Source organism: Pristis pectinata, chromosome 2 (genome assembly GCF_009764475.1).
Source record: "Pristis pectinata isolate sPriPec2 chromosome 2, sPriPec2.1.pri, whole genome shotgun sequence".
In the NCBI taxonomy this organism is placed as follows: Eukaryota; Metazoa; Chordata; class Chondrichthyes; order Rhinopristiformes; family Pristidae; genus Pristis; species Pristis pectinata.
The window spans coordinates 99,217,036-99,238,058 of NC_067406.1; the positions used below are offsets into that span (position 1 = coordinate 99,217,036).

The following is a 21,023-nucleotide window of genomic DNA, read 5'->3' on the forward strand; positions in this document are numbered from 1 at the left end:
CGGGATCCCACCACCAGGCACAACTCCCCCTCACCTCCTCTCTCTGCTTTCGGCAGGGATCGCGTTCTCTGTGACTCCATTGTCCACTTGTCCCTCCCCACTGATGACCCTCCTGGCACTTATCCTTACAAGCACACTAAGTGCTACACCTGTCCCTACACCTCCTCCCTCATCACCATTCAGGGCCCTAGATGGTTCTTCCAGGTGAGGCAGTGCTTCACCTGTGAGGCCAAGGGTGTCATTTATTGCATCCGCTGCTCCCTCCTCTACATCGGTAAGACCCAACACAGATTGGGTGACTGCTTCGCCGAGCACCTTTGAGCAAAAGCAAGGATCTCCCGGTGACCAGCCATTTCAATTCTACATCCCACTCCCATACTGACATGTCTATCCATGGCCTCCTCTACTGCCATGTTGAGGCCAGACACAGGTTGGAGGAACACCACCTCATATTCCACCTTCATTGTTTCCAACCTGACAGCCTCAACATCGATTTCTCTAACTTCCGGTAACCCCTCCCCTCTTCCCCACTTTTTTTCCCTTCCCTTTGTTTTCCCCCATTCCTGTGGCCTCCTCACCCGTTCTGTTTCTCCTTCCCCTGCTCTCATGACCTGCTCATCTATTCCCCATCTTCTTCCCTTTATTCCATGGTCTACTGTCCTCTCCTACCGGATTCCTCCTTTTTCAGTCCTTTGCCTTTCCTACCTATCACCTCTCAGCTTCCTACATCACTCTCTTTCATCCCCCCTCCCTCCCTCACCTGGACTCACCCATCACCTGCCAGCCTGTGCTCCTCCCGCTCCCCCGACCTTCTTATTCTGGCTTCTGCCCTCTTCCTTTCCAGTCCTGATCCCGAAATGTCGACTGTTATTTCCCTCCATAGATGCCGCCTGACCTGCTGAGTTCCTCCAACTTTTTGTGTGTGTTGCTTTGTCATCCAAAGTTCCCTAATCTTGCCATCTTTTCCTTTAACCCCTACCAGAACATGCTGTCTCTGAACCCTCGCTAACTTTCTTTTAAAAGGCTCCCAATTGTCTGATGTTGTTTTACCACAGAAAATTATAGAATTCTAAGCCAGAATCAGATAGCCTGCGAATATTTTAATGCCAGGTTCCCTATGAATATGTTTGCTAAACAGGTGAGAGGCAGCACCCATCTGTCCTTACTCCAGGCTTCACACCATTAGAATATTAACATTACAAAAACATTAGTTCACTGTTCCATCTGAAATACAGCACCGGTGACAATGCAGCACTAACTCATTGTTGACTGGAATGTCAGCTGAGATTCAGAGGAAGAATGCCAGCAAGCAAAATCATGCTTCATATTCAGCAGGCACTAAAGGTTTGATTTAAGTTAAGAAACTGATAAAACAACACCATTGCAATTCATATGTTTCCAGTTGTTCTTGAATTTAAACAAATTATCCTGTGCAATTCAGTATAATCTATAACACGCTTAAAGTGGTTTACTAGGACAAATTTGATTCCAAATATCTATGGGATTTACATGAGAGTTTACAAACTACAGTAAAGGGAAGGCTCCCCTACAGAAAACTGTCCACCAAGGTGTAGTGGTTTCTATTTTTGTAAGACAGTCAGTTGATGCCATGTAAAGGGGGACTGTGGTGACTAGGAACAGTGAAGCAATTGAGCCATTAAACAGAAGGTATAAAACACTGGTTATAATTTTACAGATAATGAAATACAAATTGGACATGCATTTGGAATTCAGGCAGAAAATGAAAGGTCACCAGAATCTTCAAAAAAATAAAGCTAACCTTGATTATTATAAGAGTCCATGGAACTTTTAAAGCGATGAATTGGAGGAAATGACATTCATAGAATCATAGACGTGTACAGTATGGGAAAAGGCCATTCGGCCCAACTTGTCCATGCCAAAATGCCAACAAAATTAGATTATCAGGGCCTGAACATTGTCTGACAAAGTAATGACTTTATACATCATTAACAGTTGGTTACACCTCATCAACAATAGTTTTAATTGTTTTTTCTAGTGAAAATAGTGCATAAAAGTTGAAGGGCATGTTACATTATCAAGCCTGTTCTGCTTTCATTGGCAGGAATAAAGATAGCACGCCTTGAAGGAGTGCATGACTGAAAGTATTATCTGCATTTACGTCTTGTACAGGTGCAGAGGCTGGAGGGAGCTATCAGTTTTACACAGCAAATGTAACAGTATTGTCACTTCTACAAGAGAAAAACTGAAAAAGAAACAGACTACCTCTTCCGTTACCTAGCGTCTGGGAATCCAAATCATCATCAATATACTCTTCCCCTTGGATGATGTTCTGTGTGTCTTCACTGTGATTGACAGGACTAGTCATTTCCTGCTCTTTTTCATTATGCATTTGAGCATAAACATTCCGCCCAGGTATCTTCCTGCAATGCAAAGCAATAATACATTTACTGTATTAAATCCCCATGGCATTTGTTTTGTTTTAAATGGTTAATATTTTGATTCTATGATCAGAGGCGAGCCTGACCCATTGGTGCCCATATTGTAATCTGAAGTACACTGTTCATGATTTACTTACTCTATGAACTGATGGCAAGATGTAGCTTTGAAGTGTTAAATGCTAATAAACGTGAATATCGGGCCGTTCATTCAAATATTTACTTCTCTTAATGAGACACAGGACATGATTTTTTTTAATACATGGGTAATTTTACTTAGTGTGTGTAAATGGCAATAATAGTGCAGTGGCACTGTTGAAGCTGGGAAGATAAAAGCAAAGTCATTTCAACCTAGTGGCTACAATCCTCTAAGATATGGATTATTATTCTATGTGTTGCATCAGTGAAATATATTTCTTTAAAAATATGAACACTACAGTTGCTTCCAGAAACATTTCTTTTATTTGTTTTTGGGTAATGACTATTGCTGGCAAGGTCATATTTATTAATCAGATATATTATCCTTGAGAAGGGGATAAAGGACCATTTCTTTGAACAGCTGCTGTTGTTACAGCAATGATGCTCCTACAAATTATCCCCTGGAATTTGACCCAACAATGTTTAAACAATGGTGATGGATCTCAAAGTCATGTTGGAGTTGAACTTGTAGGGAAGCTTGTAGGTGAGAGTGCTTCAACATTTTGGTTCTTATTATCTTTGGTTGTAGAGATCTCAGTGACCATATATTACGTTCTAGAATGGACTGCTTGAGATGGTGGTGGAGGCTGATGTTCTTATATTATTTAAGAAACAACTGGATGAGCATTTGAGTTGCCAAGGAATAGTAGGCTATAGTAGTATAGATAGGTACTTAATTGTCAGCGTGGACATGATGGGCCAAAGGGCCTGTTCTGTGCTGTATGACTCTTATGACTCTCAATTTTTTTTGAGGGAAGCAGGAAGCACATGGTTTTGGGGAGAGTGAATTCAATGCAGATGAATGAGAAAGTCTTTACCACTGGGATAGTCACTCAGCAGGTAGGGCAGTATCTGTGTAAAAAGAAATCAAATTAATATCTTAGGTTAACGACCTTTCAACAGAATTGGGAAAACAACAATACAAGTGCTTTTTAGGTTGCAGAGAGAGGGAGAGATGGAGAGAACAGAGGGGTATCTGGGACATGAGACACAAGAGATTCTGCAGATCTGGAATCTGGAGCAACACACATGAAATACTGGAGGAACTCAGCAGGTCAGGCAGCATCTATGGAGGGAAATAAACAGTCAATGTTTGAGGTCAAAACCCTTCATCAGGACTGGAAAGGAAGAGGGCAGAAGCCAGAATAAGGTCGGGGGAGGGGGAGGAGCACATGCAGGTGATAGGTGAGTCCAGGTGAGAGGGGGAAGGTATAAGGTTGGATGTGGGGGAGGGGGGAGAAGTAAGAAACTGAGAGGTGATAGGTGGAAGAGGCAAAGGGCTGAAGAAGAAGGAATCCAGTAGGAGAGGGCAGTGGACCATGGAATAAAGGGAAGGAGGTGGGGAATAGATGGCCAGGTTATGAGGGTGGAAGAAGGGGAAGAGGAGGGGGAAGAGGGCTACATGAATGAGGGAAGACAAAGGAGAAAAAGAAGGAAAAAAAGAAGGGGGGGGTTACTGGAAGTTAGAGAAATTGATGTTGAGGCCGTCGGGTTGGAGACTCCCAAGGTGAAATATGAGGTGTTGTTCCTCCAACCCTCGTCTGGCCTCAACGTGGCAGTAGAGGAGGCCATGGATAGACATGTTGGTATGGGAGTGGGATGTGGAATTAAAGTGGCTGGTCACTGGCAGGTCCTTGCTTTTGCTGCAGATGGAGCAAAGGTGCTTGACGAAGCGTTCACCCAATCTGCGTCAGGGCTCACCGATGTAGAGGAGGCTGCGCCAGGAGCACTGGATGCAATAAATAACACCCTCGGATTCACAGGTGAAGCACTGCCTCACCTGGAAGGACTGTCTAGGGCCCTGAATGGTGGTGAGGGAGGAGGTGTAGGGGCAGATGTAGCACTTAGTGCATTTGCAAGGATAAGTGTCGGGAGGGTCATCTGTGGGGAGGGATGAGTGGACAAGGGAGTTGTGGAGAAAGTGATCCCTGTGGAGAGCGGACAGAAGAGGGAAGGGGAAGATGTGCTTGGTGGTGGGATCCTGCTGGAGATGGCGGAAGTTGCGGAGAATGATGTGTTGGATGCGGAGGCTCTTTGGGTGGTAGGTGAGGACGAGGAGAACCCTGTCCCTGTTATGTCGGGGGGTGGGGGGGGGGGTGTTGGGGTGAAGGCAGATATGCAGGAAATGGAGGAGATGCAGCTGAGGGCTGCATTGATGGTGGTGGCAGGGTAACCCCTTTTACTGAAAAAAGAGGACATCCCAGAGTGGAAAGCCTCATCATGGGAACAGACGCGGCAGAGGCAGAAGAACTGGGAGAAGGGAATGGCATCCTTGCAAGTGACTGGGTGGGAGGAGGTGTAGTCAAGGTAACTGTGGGAATCAGTGAGTTTCTAAAAGACGTCAGTGGTTGATCTGTCTCTGGAGATGGAGACAGATAGATCCAGAAAGGGGAGAGAGGTGTCGGAGATGGACCAAGTAAATTTGAGGAAAGGGTGGAAGTTGGTGGCAAAGTTGATGAAATTGACGAGCTCAGCACGGGTGCAGGAAGCAGCCCCAGTGCAGTTGTCAATGTAGCATTACCATTGTAGGCTTGGGACATGGACTGTTTCAGGTAACTGACAAAGAGGCAGGCATAGCTAGGGCCCATACAAGTGCCCATGGCTGCACCTTTGGTTTGGCGAAAGTGGGAGGAGCCGAAAGAGACGTTGTTGAGGGTGAGTACCAGTTCTGCCAGACAGAGGAGGGTGGTGGTGGAGGGGAACTGGTTGGGTCTGTTGTCCAGAAAGAAGCAGAGAGCCTTATGGCCTTCCTGATGGGGGATGGAAGTGTACAGGGACTCAACATCAACAGTGAAAATGAGGCGGTCAGGGCCAGGGAACTGAAAGTTGTTGAAGTGTTGTACAGCATGCGAAGTGTCATGGACATAGATAGGAAGGGACTGGACCAAGGGGGACAAAATGGAGTCAAGATATGATGAAACAAGTTCAATGGGGCAGGAGCAGGCAGAAGCAATGGGCCTACCAGGGCAGTTTAGGTGTGTAGATCTTTGGTAGGAGGTAAAAACTGGCAGTGTGGGGTAGGGGAACTATGAGGTTGGAGGCATTAAAGGGGAGATCTCCAAAGGTGATGAGGTCAGTGATAGTGGGGGAGACAATGGCCTGATGCTCTTTGGTGGGGTAAGAGGAGGTGTCCGAGAGTTGACGTCTGGCCTTGGCAATGTAAAGGTCAGTCTGTCAGACTACAACAGCACCACCCTTGTCTGCGGGTTTGATAGTGAGATTAGGATTGGTGCGGAGGAAGTGGAGGGCAGTGCATTCAGAGGGGGTGAGGTTGGAATAGGTAACAGGAGTAGTGAAGTTGAGACGATTAATGTCCCGTTGGCAGTTAGACATGAAGAGATCCAGAGCGAGCAGAAGGCAGGACGAGGTGTCCAAGAGGAGGAAGAGGGCTTAAGGAGGGACAAGGGGTCATCCATAGGAGGTGGGGAATCTTTGCCGGAGAAGTAGGCCTGGAGATGGAGGTGACGGAAGAAGAGCTCGGCATCATGGCGGGCGCGGAACATCTGGGATAGTGTGGGGATCAAGATCGTCCAGGCGACAGAAAGTCTGTTGGTGCCACCTAAAAGGTGATGAATGCTTGTTAATCACTGGTTATCTAAACTAGAGAATTGTTGATAGACAGAGATGAATCAGTACATTGGAGAGATAACAAAAGATACTTCTTCCTAATTTTTTTTTGGCCTCAGGGATCATTTACATCTTTAGGGTGAAATTTTTTGTTTTCTTCTGTTTACTACCCTAATTCATCTCTCTCTATTGGCATTTCTCCAGAAAGATCAGCTATGATTAGCAAGCATTCATCACCCTCTGTTAGATGGCACCAATGGCAGTTCTGTCACCTGGATAATTTTGGTCTGCACCCGATCCTTCCCCACTCTGCAACCTCAAACATGCTCGTGTTCTCAATTTTCCAGTTCTGACAAAAGGTCATCGATCTGAAAAGTTACCTTTGATCTTCTCTCTCCATTAATGCTGCCTGATCTGCTGAGTATCTCCAGCAATTTCAGTTTTTATTTCAAATTTCCAGGACCTGCATTTTTTTTTGTATGGCTTTTCTTTACTATTCACTTGTGTGTGGATCAAACAAAGCCTACTCTCTGTTAGCAGCATAAGTGCTAAATGGATTGAATGTAATCTCTTCCAGTTCACAAATTTGGCAAGAACTCTGTAAACAGTTTTCTGGCATCAAAAATACTGCAACAATGATGTGTGCAAAAGGGAACTGAAATTGTACATCAGTGGGGGATCTTTCTCAGCTGGGAGAAACAGGAAGCATGGTCTACGCAAAACCAGATGGAAATCTACATAAACGCAGAATCGGGATTAATTTCAGAAAATTGGTCAGATTAACAAATGAATGAGGCAGAACAGAATATGCAGTGAAAACATCATATAAATGATCATATAAATTTAAGATTTTGATATGTAAACAAATGTTTAGTATTGCAAGGATATGAATTAAACACAGTCTAAATTGAACACCAGAGACAGACATGTTAAACTAAATTAAGGTGCGGGCAAATCAGGAAAGGGCAGCAATAATAAAGTGGATGTAACAGCAAATGGGAAATGTAGAAACACTAAAGACAAAAATTATATATGATAAATTCAGCATTCTATTACAATAACTTAAACACAAAAAATGCTGCAGATGCTGGAATCTAGAGCAATACACAAAAAGTACTGGAGGAACTCAGCAGGTTAGGCAGCATCTATGGAGGGAAATAAACAGGCGACGTTTCGGGCCAAGACCCTTCATCAGGACTGGAAAGGAAGAGGGCAGAACCCAGAATAACAAGGTCGGGGGAGGAGCACATGCAGGCAGGGGATAGGTGAGTTCAGATGATAGGTGAGTCCAGGTGAGAGGGGGAAGGTAGGTGGGTGGGGGAGGGGAAGATGTAATAAGCTGAGAGGTGACAGGTAGAAGAGGTAAAGGGCTGAAGAAGAAGGAACCTGGTAGGAGAGGGCAGTGGACCATGGAATAAAGGATGGGGGAGGGGAGGAGAGGAGATGGGCAGGTCATCAAGGTGGGGGAAGGGAGCCACAGGAATAAGGGAAGACAAAAGAATGGGGGGGGGGGAAGAAAAAAAGGGGTGGAATTATCGGAAGTTAGAGAAATCGATGCTGAGGCCATCAGGTTGGAGACTCCCAAGGCGGAATATGAGGCGTTGTTCCTCCAACCTGCGCCTGGCCTCCACGTGGCAGTAGGAATGTGGAACTGAAGTGGGTGGCCACCAGGAGGTCCTGGCTGTTGCGGCGGACGGAGCAAAGGTGCTCGATGAAGCAGTCACCCAATCTGCATCGGGTCTCACTGATGTACAGGAGGCTGCACCAGGAGCACCAGATGCAATAAATGACACCCTCAGTCTCTCAGCTGAAGTACTGCCTCACCTGGAAGGATTGTCTGGGACCCTGAATGGTGGTGAGGGAGGAGGTGTAGGGACAGGTGTAGCACTTGGTGCGGTTGCAGACATGGATGCCAGGGGGGTTATCATTGGGGAGGGACGAGTGGACAAGGGAGTTGCGGAGAGAGCAGTCCCTATGGAAAGCGGGGCGAGGAGGTGAGGGGAGGATGTGCCTGGTGGTGGGATCCTGTTGGAGGTGGCAGGATCCTGTCGGAGGTGGAGGAAGTTGCGGAGAATGATATGTTGGATATGGAGGCTCGTGGGGTGGTAGGTGAGGACAAGGGGAACCCTGTCCCTGTTATGTCCGTGGGGGGAGAGGGTGAGGGCAGACGTGCGGGAAGTGGAGGAGATATGGGTAAGGGCAGCATTGATGATGATGGAAGGGAAACCCCAGTTACTGAAAAAAAGTTACTGAAAAGTAACTGAAATCTTCAGCTGTCACCCTGAAATGAACAAACTGATATAAAAAATAATTTAAGCAAGTACGAGAGGCTAGATGGAAGCATGTGAATTTCACTACCCGAGAAAGAAGAAAAAAAATTGTCTGCTTTAGGACTGCTTGATGCCACCTGTGCACTCTTGTTCTATTTTTGACACATTCTATGCACAGAAGATTGGCAGAAAGTGACAAGAATTACACATTGACATTACATAGCTGCGGTGCTTAGAGTTTCCACTTTGAGGCAGAGCCCAGATTATGCCAATTTAAAGGAGTCATTTATTTTGCTTGTTTTTTGTGCAAAATCAGTTGTATATTCAATGCAAATTCTTCGAACATTCAGTGTAATTACTGCAGACTGTTTCATAAATGTTTAACACATGTTGGTACATGGTAGTTTTATTAATGCAACTGAACACAAATTCATCACAAAAAATCAGTACTTTAACTAGAATGTCTAATCTATGAGTAATCTAATTGAAATAACCAATACCAGAGTTCTGATGAAGGTTCTTAGTTAACTGTCCATTTTATTTATTTAATTTATTTTATTTCAGATTTCCAGCATCTGCAGTATTTTATTTTTAAAACAACTTACATTTGTCGGGGGGTGGGATCCGAACTGGAGAGACTGGGCAAGAGGTGTTTGGCTCTCAAATAGATAAAGCTAATAGTAGGTACGAGAGGGAGGACAGGCAGGTGATAGAGAAGGGATGTGCTCAGACCGGTTTGAGATGTGTCTATTTTAATGCAAGGAGTATTGTGAACAAGGTGGATGAGCTTAGAGCTTGGATAAATACTTGGAGCTACGATGTGGTGGCCAATACAGAGACTTGGATGGCTCAGGGACTGGAACGGTTGCTTCAAGTGCCGGGTTTTAGGTGTTTCAGAAAGGACAGGGAGGGAGGCAAAAGGTAGTGGCACTGTTGATCAGAGATAGTGTCACGGCTGCAGAAAAGGTGGACGTCATGGAGGGACTGTCTCTATGGGTGGAGGTTAGGAACAGGAAAGGGTCAATAATTTTGCTGGGTGTTTTTTTATAGGTTGTCCAATAGTAACAGGGATATTGAGCAGCAGATAGGGAAGCAGATACTAGAAAGGTGTGATAATAACAGAGTTGTTGTGATGGGAGATTTTAATTTCCCAAACATCGATTGGCATCTCCAGACAGTGAGGGGTTTGGATGGAGTGGAGTTTGTTAAGTGTGTTCAGGAAGGATTCTTGACACAATATGTAGATAGGCCTACAAGAGGAGAGGCTGTGCTTGATTTGGTATTGGGAAATGTACCTGGTCAGGTGTCAGACCTCTCAGTGGGTGAGCATTTTGGAGATAGTTGTCATAATTCTATCTCCTTTACAATAGCACTGGAGAGAGATAGGAACAGACAGACTAGAAAGACGTTTACTTGGAGTGAAGGGAATTGTGAGGCTCTCAGGCAGGAAATTGGAAGATTAAATTGGGAACAGATGTTCTCAGGGAAAAGTACAGAAGAAATGTGGCAAATATTCAGGAGATATTTGTGTGGAGTTCTACATAGGCATGTTCCAATGAGACAGGGGAGTCACGAAAGGATACAAGAACCGTGGTGTACAAAGGCTATAATAAATCTGGTCAAAAGGAAAAGAAAAGCTTACAAAAGGTACAGAGAGCTAGGTAATGTTAGAGATCTGGAAGAGCATAAGGTTAACAAGAAGGACCTTAAGAAGGAAATTAGAAGAGCCAGGAGGGGACATGAGAAAGCCTTGGTGGGCAGGATTAAGGAAAACCCCAAGGCATTCTACAGGTATGTGAAGAGCAAGAGGATAAGATGAGAAAGAATAGGGCTTATCAAGTGCAGCAGTGGGAAAGTGTGTACGGATCCGGAAGAAATAGCAGAGGTAATGAATACTTTATATCAGTATTCACTACGGAAAAAGATCTGGGGGATTGTAGTGAGGACTTGCAGCAGGCTGAAAGGCTTGAGCATGTAGATATTAGGAAAGAGGAGGTGCTGGAACTTTTGGAAAGCATCAAGTTGGATAAGTTGCCGGGACCAGATAGGATGTACCCCAGGCTGCTGTGGGAGGCGAGGGAGGAGATTGCGGAGCCCCTGACGATGATCTTTGCATCATCGATGGAGACGGGAGAGGTTCCAGAAGATTGGATGGTTGTGGATGTTGTTCCCTTATTCAAGAAAGGGAGTAGAGATAGCCCAGGAAATTATAGACCGGTGAGTCTTACCTCAGTGATTGGTAAGCTGACAGAGAAGATCCTGAGAGGCAGGATTTATGAACATTTGGAGAGGTATAATATGATTAGGAATAGTCAGCATGGCTTTGTTAAGGGCAGGTCCTGCCTTATGAGCCTGATTGAATTTTTTGAGGATGTGACTAAACACATCGATGAAGGGAGAGCAGTAGATGTAGTGTGTATGGATTTCAGCAAGGCATTTGATAAGGTACCCCATGCAAGGCTTATTGAGAAAGTAAGGAGGCATGGGATTCTAGGGGACATTGCAATGTGGATCCAGAACTGGCTGGCCCACAGAAGGCAAAGAGTGGTTGTTGAAGGGTCATATTCTGCATGGAGGTCAGTGACCAGTGGTGTACCTCAGGGATCTGTTCTGGGACCCTTACTCTTTGTGATTTTTATAAACGACCTGGATGAGGAAGTGGAGGGATGGGTTAGTAAGTTTGCGGATGACACAAAGGTTGGATGTGTTGTGGATAGTATAGAGGGCTGTCAGAGGTTACAGTGGGACATAGATAGGATGCAAAGTTGGGCTGAGAAGTAGCAGATGCAGTTCAACCCAGATAAGTGTGAAGTGGTTCATCTTGGTAGGTCAAATATGATGGCAGAATACAGTATTAATGGTAGGACTCTTGGCAGTATGGAGGATCAGAGGGATCTTGGGGTCCGAGTCCATAGGACGCTCAAAGCGGCTGCGCAGGTTGACTCTGTGGTTAAGAAGGCATATGGTGTATTGTCCTTCATCAATCGTGGAATTGAATTTAGGAGCCGGGAGGTATTGTTGCAGCTATATAGGACCCTGGTCAGACCCCACTTGGAGTACTGTGCTCAGTTCTGGTCGCCTCACTACAGGAAGGATGTGGAAGCCATAGAAAGGGTGCAGAGGAGATCTACAAGGATGCTGCCTGGAATGCAGAGCATGCCTTATGAAAGCGGGTTGAGGGAACCTGGCCTTTTCTCCTTGGAGTGATGGAGAATGAGGGGGGACCTGATCGAGGTATACAAGATGATGAGAGGCATTGATCGGGTGGATAGTCAGAGGCTTTTCCCCAGGGCTGAAATGGTGGCCACAAGAGGACATAGGTTTAAGGTGCTGGGGAGTAGGTATAGGGAAGATGTCAGGGGTAAGTTTTTTACTCAGAGAGTGGTGAGTGTGTGGAATGGGCTGCCGGCAACGGCAGTGGAGGCGGATAGATAGGGTCTTCTAAGATACTGTTGGATAGGTACATGGAGCTGAGAAGAGAGGGCTATGGGTAAGCCTAGTAATTTCTAGGGTAGGGACATGTTCGGCACAGCTTTGTGGGCCAAAGGGTCTGAGTGGTGCTGTAGGTTTTTCTATGTTTCTATGTTCTAGAAAATAATATAGAACCATTTACTAGCTTTCATTAGTTAGCCAAACAATTTTTAATATTTAAAAACCTTCAAAAGACCCCTATTAGTATCTTGCATGTAAAATTAGCCCTGAAGAATTGCAAATGGGAGTGAGGTAAGGCAATCTGGACAGATTCCAGTGCAATATCATTAAAATAAAAGGGAAAGATTTGCACTACGTGTAACTTGCACTTGAAATTCTATGATCTTTAGGGTTGATCTGGACAATTTTGGGAGAATTTTACTGAATAAAAATAGCAAAGCTAGCTGAAACTCAGGTTTAAAGTACAGCTCATCTACCACATAGTGGAATGGATATTTGTGTATGAATCTGCATCATTTGCACATCAGCAGAATAAACATACATTGACGTGCTTCTCTATCATATCCTCATGAAATCCCAAAACCGTTCAGTATCGATATTAGTTTTAAGGTGCAATTACTGTTGTTATACGGGCAATATCACATGCAGGTTGCACACATCAAAACTTAATTAATAGCAAATAAGATGAAAGGCCAACTGATCCGCTTTTGAACTGTTATTTTAGTTAGGAATGTTGGCCAGGACAGTTACATATTTAATCCACCCAAATACTTCATTTAAAATTCCAGCAAAAAATACTTCTAACAATGCTCTACTTTCCCCTTCAAAAATACTTTACGAGTTGCCAAGTAATTAGAGATGTATTATCAAATTATATAAATATTATATATAAATTATATAAATGCACATCTACCCTTTTCCTCATGATGTACTATCTTCAATTTCATACATGGCTTACTATCAGTCAGCTGTAAACTTTTCAGACAGAGTTGCTGGCATTATGATGAAGCCTATATGGCTGTCAAATCAATGCAGTTAAATGTGGCAGGAACAAACACCCGTGTTATTTAATTATAGTGTTCAAGGAGACATGAGTGACCTGTACAACCACAAGTTGTAAGCCATAAATCAAAGAAGGGTTCATCTCTCTCTACCACTAATGCTACAACTCAAAGAGCATGTCGTAACTTAAATGGAAAACACTGCAGACGTATGTCAATACCAAGTTGTTGGTAATTTAAAGGCTCTACATCTGTAGAGAACACTTTACCACCATGTATTCTCCTTCCTGTTTTCTTTGCTGTGGTTAACCAGCTATTCTTGAAGAATATTTAAATCTCATGAGACAAAGCCACTGCTCATGACAACTAAACAGGTGGTCCAGTTCTACTTACACTGTAATTTATTAACACTTGTGAGAAATTTCAAATCAGCTTTTCAACATTAGGCCACACCCTAATAATTCATTTAATAAATTAAGTTGCCTTGCAGTGCTATGTTAAGCCTATAAGAAGTATACATTTATCATGTTTATAAGAACAGAACAGTAAGTGTCAAAATAAAGTTTTCACAAGAAGCAACAACCAACTTTCACTCTATATATTCATAACAATGAGGCAATAGCTCTGTCTACAAAGGATTATATATTTATTGTAGAATAGTTTGCTAAAGAGAGTATGGAGTAGTGACAATTTTTTTGTTCATATTGTTGGCCTACTTCTCAAAATTATATTACCAGTCAAACAAAAAAAACTGCAAATGCTGAATAGCTGAAAACTGAAAATGCCGGAATTGCGCAGCAGGTCAAAGAGCACCTTTGAAGAGAAATTGAATTAATGTTTCAGCTCAATAAGCTTATCAGCAAAGTCATCTGAAAATACTACACAACAAAGGGTCTCCTGATGTCCAGATTCAACAATAGAGCCCTTTCCAGGAAAGCTGGGAGGAAGAGGGAGGCATGGTTCCTCTGCTGAGCAGAAGATTGTTTAACCAAGTTATTGGAAACTGTGGGAAGAGGTGGATGAAGAGATTTAGGTGAATGTTCATGTGAAGAGCATTTGACCAAGGGCAAGGATGCAATATTGCAATAAGTTTAATGACCTGAGCAAGGCTGTCAAGATTTCTAATTTATTATCCACTCTGAGCTCAAATTTTCACTAACTGTTTCCCTACTACTTAAATATCATGCCTCCACTGCTTTAGTTCACTATACCTGTTCATTGCAACACACTTCATCTCCTTCTGCTTCTCCTGCTACATTCTGCAATTCCTCAACACCTCCCTCTGTAACTGGATCCTTGACTTTCTAACAAATGGACCGCAATCAGTGAGGATAGGCAGCAATACCTCCGGCACAATTATTCTCAACACTGGTGCCCCATAAGGCTGTGTCCTCAGCCCTTGACTCTACTCCCTATACACTCATGACTGTGTGGCCAGATTCTGCTCTAACTCCATCTACAAGTTTGCAGATGATACCACCGTTGTAGGCCATATCTCAAACAGCGATGAGTCGGAGTACAGGAAGGAGTTAGAGAGCTTAGTGGAATGGTATCATGACAACAACCTTTCCCACAATGTCAACAGAACAAAACAGCTGGTCATTGACTTCAGGAAAGGGGGCGGTGTACATGCACCTGTCTACATCAATGGTGCTGAGGGTTGAGAGCTTCAAGTTCCTGGGAGTGAACATCACCAACAGCCTGTCCTGGTCAAATCACATAGATGCCACAGCCAAGAAAGCTCACCAGCGCCTCTACTTTCTCAGGAGGCTAAAGAAATTTGGTTTGTCCCCTTTGACTCTCACCAACTTTTACAGATGCACCATAGAAAGCATCCTATCTGGATGTATCACGGCTTGGTATGGCAACTGCTCTGCCCAGGACCGCAAGAAACTGCAGAGAGTTATGGACACAGCCCAGCGCATCACGGACACCAGCCTTCCCTCCTTGGACTCTGCCTTTACCTCTCGTTGTCTTGGTGAAGCAGCCAGCATAATCAAAGACCCCACCCACCCGGGACATTCTCTCTGCTCTCCTCTTCCATCGGGTAGAAGATACAGGAGCCTGAGGGCACGTACCACCAGACTTAAGGACAGCTTCTACCCCACTGTGATAAGACTATTGAACAGTTCCTTTATACAATGAGATGGACTATGACCCCACGATCTCCTCGTTGTGACCTTGCACCTTATTGCACTGTACTTTCTCTGTAGCTGTGACACTTTACTCTGTACTGTTACTGTTTTTATCTGTACTACGTCAATGCACTTTGTACTAACTCAATGTAACTGCACTGTGTAATGAATTGATCTGTATGATCAGTTTGTAAGACAAGCTTTTCACTGTACCTCGGTACAAGTGACAATAATAAACCAATATCAATACCAATCTCACCCTCTCACACCTCGTTCATCACTTGCTAAATGGAATAGACTCTCCAACACAGATAAGATCATTCTCAAATTAACTGCAAGGCATCAACACATTCTGTTCCTTTCTGCAGGACAAGCTGGTGCCAGTTTGCATTTGCAGACCACCACCAGTGGAGGCTGAGACCTCTTATAAAGTCTACACTTCAAAGGACGAGACAATGGATACAGTCCTCCTGAGTGAAAAGGTTGGGGGTCATGTTCCACAGGGTTTCTTCTCTTCTCATTCCATCTCATTCTACACATCTTTTATAATACCAGCAGAAAAAGCTTCCTTGGCCGGATTGTACATTTTTGACTAAGCTACAAGACTATTTAATGTTGGATCTCCCTAGAAAAACACTTACCTTTTCAACTTGTGTAAGATGAAAGCGCCAACAATGAGCAGGCAGATCACGAACATAACCACAACAACCCACAAGCCTTTACCTCCAATGCTTTTCTGGGAAACTGAAGAAGAAAATGTGACATAATACTGAAATCAGCAGTAGAAAGCAGTTTAATAACCTGACATCAAATTATAAAATAAGGCTTTCTTTCCGTGAGCAAGTCTCCTAACAAATCATCTCTATGTACAAAAAAGGAACTGAATAAAACTAATTTTCTTTCTTTCCCTTCAAAATTTTGAAATGATAATAACAATTAAAAATGACTTTTCACAAATGAGATTAAATACGATACACACTGATGGGAACTAGCATTTAATAATTACTCCCTGCAGAGTAACATTCTGTTATCAGTTGCTCTGTCCTAATTCAATGCACATAATCACTGGAATGACAACAGGCTCTGAACTTGCACAAATCTAAGTGGAAGATGTCTGGTGGAAGAAACATAAGAACACAAGAAGCGGAAGCAAGAGTAAGTCATTAGGTACTCCTCAGCAGCTCTGCCATGCAGTATGATCATTTCTGACTTTTATCTCAGCACCATTTCTAACTCCATATCCCTTTATTCCTTAACATCCAAAAAAATCTATTGATTTCTACCTTAGGTATATTCAGCAACTGAGCTTCTACAAACCTCTTGGGAATGGATTTCCAAAGATTCGCTATCCTCTATAAAGAAATTTCTTCTCATCTTAGTTTTGAATGGCTGACCCCTTCTTTTGAGATTGTGACCTTTGGTTCTAGTCTCCCTGTTATTACATTGATCCTAACAAAAATTTAGAATCATGATGATCTCTTAGGCTCTGTCTGCTTAATACCTCCTCTTGGGCATCACCCATTTACAGGAATCAATCTTGTGAACTCCCTTTACATTCTCTCTATCACAATTAATTAGTCCTTAGGTAGGGAAACAAGGCCTGTAGACAATATTCAAAATACGTATTTTCAAAGACCTTTAAAGTAACAGTAAGACATCTTTACTCTTGTACTCAAATTTCCGTGCAATAAAGGCCAATACATTATTTAACTTACCAAATGCTGCTGTACCTGCATGTAAATGTTCAATGGTTTTTGTACAAGACAATCAGGCATCTCTGAGCACCATAACCTTTCAATCTCAATGGTGCAGTTTAAAGCTCCTCACTCAGACCTGGTTACCTTGGTCTCTCAGTTTTCAGAGGGTGATTGGTTTAAGACAGTAGGTAAATTCACCCAAAAGTGGCTCATCACTGGTGGTACAGCTGGGGAGCAGATTCCTCAACCTAGATTTCTCTCGCTAACCCTGATTCATTAGCCCAGACAATTACATCTTGGGATGAGGTCACATTTTTGACCCCAATATTCCCCATGTGTTGCAGAGAACTGGAACTGTGAACATTGTGTTAGTGGTTTCCCTGTTGTTGAAAATGTGTATGTGTACTTTAAAACCTAACTTTTTTTGATAACATTTAGGTCTGTTTTAATGCAACTTCTATTGTGACCTTACCTGCTCTGTAATCTGCCAGTGTAACAGTCACTTCAACTCCTGGTTTCAGAGAAATTTTTACTTGGCTTTCTGTCAGAGCTTCTATTAAAGAATCAGTTCCCTGTGGGGGGAAAAAAAACAGAATCAAGCTATCAACTGAATGAATTACTGCAGAGCTGAAGGTCCAAAACCCAGCCACTCACATCACTCTTAACAGCAGCAAATCTACTCAGACATCAAAGTGACCATCACATTGCAAAAAGATGCATCTCACTGTGTGTTTCTATGTACACGTGACTAATAAAGATATCTTATTACTGACATAATTTAGTGGTGATTACCATACATAGGGTGAAATAAGCAGTTTAATTTGAAGTTAATTGCAAATTTATGAAAGAATATTAAGTATTGGACTAAATAAATCTCTTTACTTTTCCTACTCCATTGTTGAAGTTAGTACCAATAATTCTCAAAGTTTACTAAGTGTCTGTGGCTAATTCTAACACGTTATACTCTCTCTAACCCTACCAGAGGCTGCAATACCTTGTCAATTGCTTAAATATTCACTAGTCCTCCACAAGATCACAGCAAGCAGTTGTCACCTCTGAATGATTTGAGTGGTGCAAAAAACTTCTACAAAAAAATGGAATAATTGACAACTTACCTGAAGATTAATGCCTGATAACTAGATGCTGCATCAGACAAGACCTTATTCCTGGCATTTTATCTAGAGGATGGCACGGTAGCGTAGCGGTTAGTGCGACGCTATTACAGCGCCAGCAATCGGGGTTCGATTCCCGCTGTCTGTAAGGAGCTTGTACGTTCTCCCGTGTCTGCGTGGGTTTCCTCCGGGTGCTCCGGTTTCCTCCCACATTGCAAAGACGTACGGGTAGGTTAATTTGGGTTTAAAATGGGTGGCGCAGACTCATCGGGCCGGAAGGGCCTGTTACCATGTTGTAAATAAAAAATAAAATTAAAAAAAAACTTTAAGGAAGCTTGAGGTTTCAGACAATATTACAGTGCTGCATTCTACTCTACCGAGTGACACTGTGGTGCAGCGTTTAATGCTGCTGTCTCACAGTTCCAGCAAACATGACCTTCAGTGCTCTGTGTGTGAAATTTGCACATTCTCCCTGTCCCCATGTGGAATCCCCCACTCCCCACTCCCCACTCCCCCCCCCCCCCCCCCCCCCCGGGTGCTTTCATTTCCTCCTACATCTCAAGCTTTTGCTGGTAGTTAGGTTAGTTGGCTATGAAATTACCCCACCCCTAATGTAGGTGGCCGGTCGAAGAATCAGGGAGATGTTAATGGGCATGAGTAGGGAACAGGTTAAAGGAAAATGCACAGAGGAGTACGATTGATGGAATGCTATGGGAGCTAGTATTGCTTAAAAGGCTGAATGGCCTCTTCTATGATGTAAGGAAATATGAAATAAAATTTGAAACCTCTCTCTCTCTTATGTCTCTACATGTTTCTGAATTAAAGCCGAAAGATCAAATTCCAAGTGGCTTGATTATGGCAGTAAATGGCATTTATTTATCGCCTTCAATGTAAAATTATAATCTGACAAAAATAATGGACATTCACCTGAAAATGGACATTTGTGATAGGTGACTAAAGCTTGGTTAATGAGGTAAGAGGAGTTTTATAAGCAGTGAGGGAAATAGAGAGACAGAGAAATTTGAGGATATGAAACCAGGAATCTGGATCTGTAGCTTTTATGACTTGCTTAGAAGTATTTTCATTTTTCAGAGCTAATGATGAGCAGGTGTAAACATGCGAGGCCTTTTTAAAATGTATTCATTGATGAGAAATGGATATGTGTGATTGCCTTGAGAAAGTGTGTATGTGCTGCCTTCTTGAACTGTTGTCATACATGTTGATGTTATTTCTGCAGGGCTACTAAGTAGGGATCTCCAGGGTTTTGTCCCAGTAACAGAGGAATATATTTTTCTGAATTTGTCACAGAGATGCCAATGTTGCAATGATACTGACTCAAAAATACCCTACTCAAGACCATCAGTCTTTAGCACTACAGCCAGGATGTTGCCAGAGATCCATGGTCTCCACTCTGTCCAGTGCACTCAACATTCCGAGTTCACACTAAGAAAACCCAATTCGCTAAAGACTGATGTCTTTGATGGCGGCAACTTCAGAAAGAGGCCAACCTAGATAATTCACAAAGTATTTCCAGCTAAGCACGTCACCCTTGTCCTCTGTGTTCACTTGAATTGGGTTTGTAACGCCAGATTAATGGCCACGAGGTTGCAGATGGTGGTGGAATACAATTCACTGCTGACATTCCACCATGCTTCAAGGATAGCCAGTTGCTCTGAATCTATCCTACTTAGCACGCTGATATTGCACAACACACCATAAACAGTCTTCAGTACAATGGAGTTATGCCTAGAAATTAGGCTTCATCTTCTTTTCACTTTCCACAGATGCTGCCTGACTTGCTGAGTTTTTCCAGCAATTTCTGCTTTTGTTTCAGATTTCCAGCATCTGCAGTTTTTTTTTATTTTCACCCAAATTTTCTGAAATGCTTTGGGCAGTTTCTCTCTGTTAAATGCACGATCCAAATGTAACTTTACACTGTCCCTATGAAATTCATGATATAATCAACCCTATAGCATTGGCTGTTTCTGTACAGCTTTGAGTTATCTTTATAATGTCAGCTTTACCATACAGCAACACATCACCTTGTCAGTGGTTGCGCTCCTTTTCCTCTTTGGTTTCTCCGGTGGCGGGAGCAGGTACAGTTCTGCTGTGGTGGGTAAGCCTATTCTTACCACTGTCAGCAGTAATTCCTCAGGGATGCCTGTTGTCTATAACAACAAGACAACATTAGTATAATTTTAAACTGTTTCACGCTGAAGTTATTCCAAATGCTAATTGATTCTCTTTCAAATTATTGAACAGAATGCAAGATATCTTTGTATCTAAGGATGAAATTAATATTAATGAATTGGCTAACAAAATTTCTTCTAAAGCTTAAATATTCATTGCCAGTAGAAATAAACTAATTTGGATCCAATGAAGGTCAAAAGAGTTCGAGCCAAAGTTAATATTTCTTGCACATTTGTTAGGTGAGTAATGAATGCTAATATTGCAATTTTTGTAGAAAATATTTAATCAATTTGAAGTCACTGTCCACTTCTCCATGTCTGCCATCACTCACCACAACTTTCTGCTCTAACCCAATGCTGCTCTGGTGGATAATAAACACCCATTCACCAGGGGAAGGTTAGATTAGAGAGACTGTGTATAGTAGCTCCATTTCAGAATCAGCAGTTGCAGATAGAAGCTAAACGTGCAATGGAGGGGAGGATTTTGCCAGAGGAAACTGCAGCAAGTGAAGAAGGAACCAGTGCAGATTGGGCAAGAGGAAGGTGCCAGGGTGAATTGGGCAGGGAAAAGGGTGACAATGCAAACTGGGCAGGGTGGGTGGTAAAAGAATAGCACAGCTACTTGAAAAAAACAGGGGGGGACAGAGGGGGTCGAGGGTGTCACTTTGAAGTGGAGTTACATAATACACATCTAATTTGGAGTTCACCTAAGAAAAAGATTTGGGGTCAAAATTAAAACAGCCACTTCAATTGGCTACCATGCCAAAAGATTATCAAGGTGCATGAAGCTGAATGAAACAACATCTCAGTTTAAACACTCAAAGGAAATTCCAAATATCCAAAGTGTGATGGAAATCCAAACAGTGAATTCAGACATCTCACTGGAATTCTCTTCTTACTGGAAGATTCAAAAGAATACAGGAAATGGAACAAAATAAATTGTTCTTATAGAAAGCACATGTGGAATGTTAGGCCAGCTTCCTGTCTTGTAATTATCTTTGATTA

At 43.0% G+C, this 21,023-nt stretch overlaps 1 protein-coding gene across 2 annotated transcripts in view; it reads right to left on the bottom strand.

The window, feature by feature from the left end:
• Positions 1–21,023, bottom strand: part of sorcs2 (sortilin-related VPS10 domain containing receptor 2) — a 526,743-nt gene that overhangs the window by 7,046 nt on the left and 498,674 nt on the right. Inside the window, exons 23-26 of one of the 2 annotated variants that reach the window (XM_052010588.1) lie at positions 19,872–19,997; positions 17,190–17,289; positions 15,662–15,764; positions 2,257–2,402 (exon numbers count right to left, since the gene is read on the bottom strand). In XM_052010588.1, coding sequence (XP_051866548.1) covers positions 2,257–2,402; positions 15,662–15,764; positions 17,190–17,289; positions 19,872–19,997 — 475 coding nt within the window. Of the gene's footprint in view, positions 1–2,244; positions 2,403–15,661; positions 15,765–17,189; positions 17,290–19,871; positions 19,998–21,023 lie in introns of both variants that reach the window. The other variant, XM_052010587.1, reaches the window with a different exon arrangement.